A 10,714-nucleotide genomic window follows, 5' to 3' on the forward strand; every position below is an offset into this window, starting at 1 on the left:
CAACGGGGATCGATTGATGGGGAATTTAATTCTCCATCACACCGTCTGGGTTTCATTCCTTAATATTAATTAGCCAGCAAATGAATCACCTGAAAAACATTAAGAACATGTTGAGGACGAGGAGAGCATAAATTCCCCTCAGAAACTATCCCTGTGANGTTCCCAATGGAAGTTCAGTTTTGCCCAATTTTCAAGTAATTAAAATATCTTTTCTAGGTTGTAAAACAGCCTACATCCAGCTGGAGAAAAGCTGAAATGCAGGCCTGGCTTGATGATCACAAAGTAGCGTATGATTCAGATGCAACTAAGAAGGAATTGTACGTTCTGTGCCAAGTTCATAAAGAACCGATCCGATTTGAACTGGATGAATTCGTTCGTGAAGAGACTGAGCATGAAGTCGTGCGCTTGCCACCATATCACTCTTTCTACAATCCCATTGAGATGATTTGGTCGCAAGCCAAACGATACTATGATGCTCATGTTGGTCGCAACAATGACTTCTCCCTTGCTCAGACTGATGAGATCTGGGCTGAAGCGTTGGAATCAGCAGCTACAGGCTGGAGAAAGTGCTGTGAGCTTACGGAGAAACGGATTCTTCAAGATTACAGGAGGGAAGTCAGTGATGATTCAGAGGATAGTTATCAGATCCACATAATCTGCGATGAGGAGGATGACGAGAAGGATTTCGATCTGACAAACGTAGAGATTTTGCAGTTTAAGGAAGAGGATTCAGCCCAAGAATCATGCTTCTCGACTGTAACTCCAACAGAGTTCACGAAACCATCGAGTGTGCGTCGATCTCTATTAGACATGTTCGAGTCCCAAATGGAGATTGGAGATTCAGAGGATTCTGAACTGATTGAGCCTTCCGCAGACCTCGAACCACCATTGAAGATGGCCAAGGTCGAGGCCACCATTGTGAGTAGTACTTCTAGAGAGATTACATCGTAATCATTGATATTTAATCTATGTCGTCATAATTCCCATGATGATTATTGTGAAGTGAATTTTTATTGAATTATTATAATACTGTTTTAGCTGGATGTAAACGATCAGGGACCAGTGACATCTCTTCCTACACAACCTGATTCGTCCTCCCAGACTGTACTCTATCCTTCACCAGAGACTCAATCGTGCTTTTTGCTTGAGACTCCACAGTTCTCATTGCCTGATACTCCACCATCTTCATCGGCTGAAACTCCACCACCTTCATCCACCGAAACTCCATCATCTTCATCTCCTGAAAGTCAGTTATCTTCATCGACTGACGTTCCTCCCAGTCTTTCTCTTGTTGAAGTCAGTATTATAAATGTGAAAAATCCAAGTTTCATGGTTTCCGAATATTAATTTTTCATATTCTTATGCGTTTCTCAATCTATAGACATGGTTACAACGTAGTGACGAGACGGTCATTTCGAACGATGGTGAAGTGGTACGAGTAACAGACTTGAAGAGATTATTGCCGGGATCATGGTTGAACGATGTTGTGAGTATGAAAAGAATAGGAAAGTATTATGTTCGATTATTTTCATTCGATATTTTCTGATTTTCCTTTCAGGTCATAAACAAGTACTTGAGTCTTCTGGCAAAAAGAAGCGAAGGTGCTGTTCATGTTCTCAACACGTTCTTCTATCAGAATCTTCTTCGTTCATACGATAATGTTTCTCGATGGACGAAAAAGGTAATTCCGACAAAATTTTACGAGAAAGAAAAAATTAGCTTTAGATCTGATGTTTCTTCACCTACACCTTTCCATTCTTGTTCCAGGTTGACATATTTTCCAAAAAAATGTTACTCATACCAATCCATTCGGGTAATCATTGGTGTCTGTGTGTGGTCTATGTCAAAGAGAAGTCCATTCAATTGTATGACAGTCTCGCTCAGACTTCCACAAACGTGAGTATCCAAGAATCTGTTAACTATTTTAATCAAAATCTGATGAAGTTCTGCGTCATAATCGAAATATGGCAATGTTGATTCCGCTCTAGTTACCTTTTTCGTTCTCAAATTAACAGCACACGCAAGTTATGGACACAATTCTCTCCTATCTCGACAATGAGCATCGGCACAGAAAAGGTCAATCATTGGATTCTGCGAGATGGACCACTGAACAAGTCAATGTATGTTTTGTTATATGCCAACTTCGTTAACGTGTGATCAATTATTTTCTTTCTTTCATTTCCACAGGATATTCCTCATCAAAACAATGATAATGACTGTGGAGTATTCGTTTGCGTGTATGCTGAATATCTGACGAGGCATGCCAGCTTCTTGTTCACAGCAAACGATATGCCGCACATCAGACGCAGGATGATGGAGGAAATTGTTTCGTCTGAGTTGTCTTGTACTTCACCGATGCCATCGTGTGGAGAATCTCAACATTTAGAACAGCCAATTACAGAACCTGAATCAACATTGGTACAGTTGGCATTGGTTTCAGTTTCTCTTGAGCTTCTCGTAAACGAAATATTAATCATAACTATTCCCCTAACGTTTCCAGATACAAGATCACCGTTCATTCTGGATGAGGAAGGACAAAGTGATCGAGATTTCCACTAAAATCGATCGCGTTCTCCTCCATGAATCGGCGAGGTTCCATCAGGGAGATAAGCGCTTCCCACCAGAAAGAGCAAATTGCCAATGCACTGCCAATTCCATCTGCAGCATCGTTGCATTGCTCCTCTCCGATGGGAAGGTCACTCGAGATCTTCTTGACAGAGTGTTGGTAGATGGTGACAAATATTACGCTGATAGTGTATCTCACAAGGACCCAGGATATACCCACTTGTCTCCAGAGGATCTTCTCACGTCGATCATCGCTTGTGGTCATTCGGTTACAATCGAGCCTCGGTCGGAAACTTATGGGCTGTTTTCATCGGGAACTGCTGTGAAGGACATCACAGTAGCGATCAACTCGATGGGAGATCTACATGCATCATCCTTGGAGCATACAGGATTTTTGTATATAGCTGACTCCAAAACCGTTGCATTCCTCATCTCTCCAGTGATCTCGGAATCATTACGACGTGTATATTACATGTTCAATCCACACTCGGTTGACAACAGCAATTGTCATCCCCTGAGTAGTCGAAGCAGAGGTGTTGCTCGTCTGTTTCGATGCTTGTCGACAGATGCCCTAGCTCGACTGTTGGTAGTTGATCGTCGTGGAGGTAATCGTGGAGCTTGGCAGATATACTCCATTAAGGTAACGATAAATTTTCTATTCAATTGTTTCACCACCACTATTTATATTTAATTTCTGTTCTACAGATCACTGAGTTCTCCAAGTGACTATCTGGCACTCCAACCGTTAGCACGAAATTGGCTGATCTTGAGAACGAACGAAGTAGAATCATTAAAAAGTTAAGTTGTGGTTTCCATTTTATTCCTAGTCTTGATAAATCGACAATAAACAGAATTTTTCTAATCAGCTAATTTTGTCAAAAATTGATTTCAGCCATACGACTCGAACGACTGCGTCGGAAATGGAATGGAAGAAATCCTGTCTTAAGTTAAGTTTTCATTTTTTCAATCATGCTCTTACTTTTCCTCATATTGTTGTTTTTAACAGTTTATTAATGTTTGATTTTTTCAAATTCTTTCAGCTTTCTCGAGCACCAGGCAAAAGAAATTTCAAATGGAATACCTTAAACCTATTCGTGTACAGCTTGTAGATTAGATTTTAGTTTGACTTTCTTCTGTAATTCATTCGAACCTATAGAGCTTATTTTGTCGGTTCCCTACTGGAGTAATGTTTGTATATTTTGATAATTAAGTACTATGGATAAGATTTAATGAATTGTAATTTATATAAGTACAAGTGAAGTTATTGTAATTTTCTAAAAAGCATATAAATTATTGTTATTTCAAGTTAATGTAAAATACGAAAAAAGTGTGATAAAATCGACGTATAAATATAAAATTTGTTTTTTGGAGGATCATTGAAAATGAATTTGATCTTTCTGTTATTTGATATGAAACGTTGAAACGAAATGTACAAATTATTTTTCACCTAGTTTATAGTTTTTTCTATCCCCTTTGTTCTTCCATTCCAATTTTCGAGCCTTGTGTCTGATAGTCATTATTGTCATTTTCAAAAAAATTCGAAAACGCAGCTTTGCGTGGTTTCTGTCGGTGTGTAGCATGTAATAAACTTATTATTCAATCATTTCATAATGAATCACCAGAAATAATTTTATTTAAATGTAGGTATAGATAATTTTCACGTCGATTTACAATTTTTAGAGAAATTAGGAATATTTGAGAAGATTTTTCGAAGATTTAATGATTTTTTATTTATAGTTCTCAAATATTGTACATCAATGTGGACTTTTCTGGAATTTTTGAAACTTTTGGTCAACTGTTGGAGAATTAGACAAGTCAATTACTATTATTAATTTATTAAGTATTAATTTTCACGTATTTCCTCATAATTTTGTTATCAATTCATTGTTTTTTCATCAAAAACGAAAAAAACAAAACAGGAAATTATTTTTCATGTATTTTGAACACGCCGTACGCGGAGGGATACACCACCGTCCCACCGCGCATGCGCGCGTCGGTGGTGGGGGAAGTAGGGGTTAGATGGAAAGATCACTCTCATATTGTCGCCAGTATACTGCCGAGTTACCCGCACAGACAGTTCGCCCGACCGTGGCGCCATCCCTCCGTTGGGGTCGAACTATTTTTGGCTTGGGGTCACTTCAACCCCGAGATCTGGGAGTCTATTCTCTCGAGTTGAAATCGTGCGTTCGATTTCAGGTGAGAGTTCCGTTTGAGCCGTGGCGCTAAACGGGTCTCCAGTTGATACATGAAATTTGAAAGATTAGTAATTTGGAATTTGGAATGGTTTCTTTTTTTTTTTCTTGTGCGGTATTTAAGTTGATTAATGAAGTGGAGAGGATAGTGAGTTTTCAAGAGTATGTTTGGTTAATTGAGGATTTATTAAGTGAAATGAGGATCAGTTTTGAAGGATCTTATGACTTTTTTTTGAACATTTATTGAGAATTGAGACTTGGACTATAAAGAGGTGGAGTGATTGTAGTGTCTGCTATTGTTGGCTGATCCGTAATTCCTTCTCAGGAAAAAGAAAAAAGAAGTAATTAATTAAACATAGTACGTTTTAGGGTGTAATGGGTAAGCGAAGTCATGAGCAGATAGGGGAAGAGCCTGTGGGGAAAAGAGGGCCAGGTTCTCAGCGAGGGGTAGAATTCCAAGAAGGAAATAAATATACAATAGAGTCTAAGGCTCCTTATCTTGTTTATATTTGGGATATCGATCCAAGCAAAGAGGAGAATAATTTGGGAAACTTACACATTCAGAGAGTTGGTATTAAATTCAGGGACTATCTTGATAAATTACTTGTAATTGAGAGAGCAGGGAAAGAGAAAATTGCTCTTACTTTCAAAAATTTTGAGGACGCTAATACATTGATTGATAATATTTCTTTAATCAAAGTTAATTGGAAAGCTGTTATTCCAATTTTTAAATTCCACCAAGTTGGAGTTATTAGAGGGGTTGATCCGGATTTTACGGAACAGGAAATAAGAGAAGGGTTGAGGGCTTACAAAACTGAAGTAGGAACAGAGGAAGTTGTTCCATCTAGGATCACAAGGATTGTCAGGAAAGAGAAGGTTTTGGGAGATTTAAACACTAGTCAAGATTCTCACTCGGAAATTGAAAAAGTTGTCAATACACAATCTGTTAAATTGTACTTCAGAGAACCAGTGCTACCTAAGGTGGTTACAATTTGGTTTGACAAAAAAAGGATTAATCCTTTTATACCTGCAGTTCGTCAGTGTTATAAATGTTATCGCTTGGGTTATTTTAAGATCAACTGTCGAAATAACCAGGAGATTATTTGTCATAAATGTGGAGGTAGTCACTCGATAAACGAGTGCATCGCTAGCATTGCTAAATGTATTAATTGCGGTGGGAGGCATGATTCTCTCTTTAAACGTTGCCCTAAAAGAAAGCAGGACGAAGAGATTAATAAACTAGTAGCTGAGAAGAACCTTACATTCAAGGAAGCACGAAGTTTGGTTTATCAACAAGATAACAAATCCCTCAACGATAATATTTCGAGCTCCTCTTTCCCTTTATTCAATCTTACAAAACACAAAGCAACCTCGATTAACTCGTTGTCGAGGTCGAGATTTATCAATAGGGAACTGATTAATAATACAGCACAGAGTGAGAAGGAAGATTATATGGAATTCTCTTATAATGATACAAGTACCTTATGTCCTTCTGAGACTGCTATTGATTCTCCTGATACACAAAGGGAAAAGTGTTTCTTGTTTACTGAAGAAGAACTAATGAGAAAATTGAATGATACGGTCGAGAGTAATATTTCCAAGTTAACAGAAATATTTTTAAAGAAATTAAAAGTTCATGTCAAAGGAGATGAATTGATCAATCAGATCATTAAAGAATCAGAAGAAGAATTTAATAACGAATAATGAATAATAATAATACACATATCCTCAAAATCTGTCAATGGAACAGTCAATCCATCTCATCTAAATCAGGGGAATTCCAAAATTTTGCATCTACACATAATTTTGATATAATATGTATACAGGCAACATGGCTAAAGCCTGATCAATCATTTAAATTATTGAAAGGTTACAATGATATTAGAGAAGATCGTCAATCAACTTCGCATGGTGGTGTAATGATTTCTATTAGAGATTCTATTGAATGTATACAGATTAAGGAATTGAACATCACTAAAAAAATGGAGTGGGTTTGTATCAGGATTGAACAGGAATCGAGAGCATTGTTTGTTGTTTGCGTTTATCGTCCTCCAGCTATATTCGTCAGCAACGAGGAATGGATTAAGTTTTTTGATATTGTTCATCTCTGGGAGATAATTGCTTGATTTGTGGAGATTTCAACGGTCAACATGCGAATCGGGGTTCTACCATTAGGAGTAACGAGACTGGTAATATTATAAATCGATTGACCTTATCATATAATTTTACGATACTCAATACAGGATGTGAAACACGACAAATATTGAATAGACCTTCTGTCATTAGTGCCCCTGATTTATCGATATGCTCGGATAATTTAGTAATGAGAATGAGTTGGTCGACATTTGACGATACGTTAGGTAGTGATCATTACCCAATTAGTATAAATTGGTCGGATTTCTCCCCGTTTTTTAGAACATCATTGAGGAAAAAAATTCTATTAAAGAAAGTTGACTGGTTGGATTTTAAGGTACAAATGAAAGAATGGTCGGAGGACTTGGCCCGAGAGCTTGAATTAGTAGAATGTGAAGAATTTTATGATGAATTGATCCAAACGATCAAGGATAAACTGATGAGTTCAGGAGCGAGAAATACAGAATTTTCTAAGATTGCCTCTGGGGACCGTCAAGCCCCTCCCCCAACGATTTGGTGGACTTCCGATTGTTCAGATTTGATAGAAGAAAGAAGAAATGCTGAGAGATTTTTTAAAAACAATCCTTCGGTGGAGAATTTTGATAATTATATGGAGATAAGGAAAAAAGTCAAGAAGGAATTGAGGAAAGAGGAAAGAAGGAGTTTTAAAGATTTTTGTTCATCCTTATCACCACAAAAATTATTAGTGGAAGTTTGGGGAATTATAAAGGCCTTTAAGTCAAGATTTTCTACCACCCATGTTAATGTTGTGAATAGCTCATGTGATCCCAATATAGAAAAGGCGATTGATAAACTTAATAAACACCCATTCGTACGGAAAATAGAATTACCCTATTATGACTCCAATATTACAGTCTTAAAGAAAGAAATATCAATTGAAGAGGTTATTCATGCGATTAATAATTCTAAAAGGAAATCATCTCCTGGACCTGACGGGATTAATTATAGTATTCTGAGAGAACTCCCTAAGGAATCATTGAAAACTATTACAAAATTATTCAATTTTTTCTTCAGTAAAGGACTGATTCCTAAGTCGTGGACGGAATATTCGGTTTGTTTGATACCCAAACCCGGAGGAACTACCTTCAGACCTATTGCCATGTCAAACTGTCTATTAAAAATTATGGAGAAAATAATTAATGCCAGACTAAGTTGGTGGAGTGAAAAAAATAATATACTTCCTAAAAATTTTTTTGGATTTAGGAAAAATAAATCCTGTTATGATGACATCTCAATATTAGTAACTGATATTAACTTAGGTTTTCTTAGGAAAAAGTATACTTCGGCAGTTTTTTTGGATATTGAGTCGGCATATGATAATGTAATCGCGGAGATTATAGTACAGGACCTTAAAGAATTAGGTGTACCATATGAGATTGTCTGCTTTATCAAAAATATCACTGAATTCAGGAGATTGTTCATTGAATATAAAGGTTCTGCTATTAAAACCATTGATACTGGTAGAGGTCTTCCACAGGGGAGTATATTGAGCCCGTTGTTATTTAATCTATATATGAGGAAGATGAGTTTTCATGTGGGTACACGGACGAGATTTCTCTCGTTTGCAGATGATAAAGTAGTTTATAATATGAGCGACACATATGAAGAAGCCATAGAGGAATCTTCTGCATCTATCAATGAATGGGATACCTGGTTGGGAAGTCGAGGTTTAAATCTATCTAAGTCTAAGACAAAATCGATTATGTTTAATAAAAAGGCTAAACCTGAACAAGATGAACTTCCTATGATTCGATTGAGTGAAGAGGTAGTGGAGGAGGTGGATTGCATCAGATTCCTTGGGGTCTGGATTAACAAGGATTTGAAATGGGATAATCATATAAAGAATACATTGGAAAAGTCGAAAAAATACATCTCGGTTTTGAAGGCGATTAGTGGATTAAATTATGGAAGTCATCCTAGTACTTTATTAATAATATATAAAGGGCTCGTTCGAGCTACCCTTGATTGGGGGAGTTTATACTATCATGATGGTTCATCGGAAGACTTATTGAAGATTGATCGTATTCAATATGCAGCCCTGAGATGCTGTCTGGGTTGTATTCGCACTACTCCTATTCCGGTTTTATTACATCTGGCTAGTGAACCCCCTCTGATTGAAAGACGTAGATTCCTATTGAGAAAATACCTATCGAGAACAGTGACCAATTTTTATAATATGTTAATACCTAAACTGAAGTTAATGAAAAGATTATATGATAAATCACCAAATAAGGGAAAATCTTATAAACATGCCTTGTACAGAGTGTGGGTACATAGTCTAGACTTGTGGGACGAGATTGAGACATCTAAGGTTCCAGCAATGTACGAATTTTCATATGAATCAACTATTTACAAGATTATTTCTAACGTTTCGGATGGCTTTGAGATTCAAAAAGCAGAAAATCCAAATGACGCCTTCAATCAAATAATGAATAATAAATACCCAGAAAGAATGGTTTTCTACACGGATGGATCAAAGAAAGACGATCGTACAGGTGCTGCATTTTGGTGCCCGGAATTGAACATGTCAGGTCAGTTTAAACTACACAAGTTTAATACTATTTTTTATGCGGAACTATTCGCAATCCAAAAGTCTCTGGAATTTATTTCGGAAAGGAAAATTACGAAATCTTTAATTTGTTCTGACTCAAAGTCCTCTATTGTCGCTCTTTCTAGAGGATCTACGAGCGGATATAATAGATTATATTATAGGATTAAGGAAATGATGAGGGAACTAGATGAGTTAGGTTTAGAAATAGATTTTATATGGATTCCTAGCCACAAGAGAATAGAAGGGAATGAAGAAGTTGATAAATTAGCTAAGAATTCATTGGATTTAGCATTGAATAGTGAGATAAAATGTCTAGGGACAGAATTAAATGAACATTTAAAGAAACAATTATATTTGGACTCCTATACACACCTTCAACGCCAAAGTGAAATTAAAAAGATTGGACTGAAATACTTTGAACTCAGTGAAAAGAAACTTTCTAAAAAAGCATGGTTTGAAGAAGTGTCTCTTAGCAGGAAATAAATTACATTAGTTAACCGTATAAGAAGTGGACATTCTTTGGTGCGTAAACATTTAGCTGATAAGAAAATTATCATCAGTGCAACGTGCGATTGTGGGGATTGGTGTATGGATATCAACCATGTTGTGTGGAACTGCTCTTTGATTCCTTCCCAAATTAGAGTTAACCTTTTTTCATCTCTCCTTAAAAAAGGTTTATTTATAGATGAAGACGTTCAAAAACTATTCATACAGCAACCTTTGAATGTTTTTATGATTATTGTTAAATTTTTGGCTGAACAAGATCAAATTAGAATATAATAAAAAAATTGAAAAAATAAATAAATAAATGAAAAAAAAAATATGTTAATAACATTATAATAACGTTGGGTTAATCATTGTGTGGTGATTCGAATGAGAAAGAGTGTTTACGGAAATTATCAAAGTGCTTGGAAGAGGAAGAAACTGAAGGATGGTTTGAAATTATCAGACGGATTGAACGAAGCGCGTAATTTAGTGACATCTGTCTTCAAGAATGTGAATTAGAATATGGTACATACTCCTACTTTGGAAGTCTAACCACTAAGGAACAGAAGAAGAAGAAGAAGATTTCAATAGGTCGCATGCGACTCGTGGTACGCCTCAAAGAGGATAGACCTGAGTAGAGGCCCGGATCGGGGGGTTTGACTGACTCCAAAAATGTTAGTTGGTACCCCACCGGAAAGGCGGCGTCCCGGTCGAATTGTCGGTAAATGTGAGTCGGGTGCATGAGTAACTCGGCAGTAGCAGTCTC

The 10,714-nt window shown here is 36.8% G+C and overlaps 2 protein-coding genes across 3 annotated transcripts in view; one reads left to right on the forward strand and one right to left on the reverse strand.

The window, feature by feature from the left end:
* Positions 1–247: 247 nt before the first annotated feature.
* Positions 248–4,176, forward strand: LOC107042917. Its single transcript, XM_015264168.2, has 9 exons — positions 248–918; positions 1,039–1,296; positions 1,382–1,486; positions 1,559–1,681; positions 1,768–1,896; positions 2,016–2,120; positions 2,188–2,418; positions 2,501–3,205; positions 3,271–4,176. Exons 1-9 carry the CDS (start codon positions 256–258, stop codon positions 3,289–3,291), a joined length of 2,340 nt encoding a protein of 779 aa, XP_015119654.2. The 5' UTR covers positions 248–255; the 3' UTR covers positions 3,292–4,176.
* Positions 4,177–8,995: 4,819 nt separating this feature from the next.
* The window catches only part of LOC107042943, a 65,181-nt gene continuing 63,462 nt past the window's right edge, over positions 8,996–10,714 (reverse strand). For both annotated transcript variants that reach the window (XM_015264205.1, XM_015264206.1), the window contains exon 6: positions 8,996–9,057. In XM_015264205.1, the coding sequence (XP_015119691.1) occupies positions 9,008–9,057 (50 nt within the window). In that variant the 3' untranslated portion in view covers positions 8,996–9,007. The remainder of the gene's footprint in view (positions 9,058–10,714) is intronic.

This window comes from Diachasma alloeum, unplaced genomic scaffold, assembly GCF_001412515.2.
Source record: "Diachasma alloeum isolate Michigan unplaced genomic scaffold, Dall2.0 Dall_scaffold_00539, whole genome shotgun sequence".
NCBI classification, from domain to species: domain Eukaryota; kingdom Metazoa; phylum Arthropoda; class Insecta; order Hymenoptera; family Braconidae; genus Diachasma; species Diachasma alloeum.

Bases quoted from the DNA above. Each gene is read 5' to 3' on its own strand.
- LOC107042917 (XM_015264168.2), top strand. From the start codon at position 256: ATGCAGGCCTGGCTTGATGATCACAAAGTAGCGTATGATTCAGATGCA. The intron at 1,487-1,558 runs GTGAGTATGAAA...TTTTCCTTTCAG, and splicing joins GATCATGGTTGAACGATGTT to GTCATAAACAAGTACTTGAG. The intron at 2,419-2,500 runs GTACAGTTGGCA...TAACGTTTCCAG, and splicing joins CAGAACCTGAATCAACATTG to ATACAAGATCACCGTTCATT.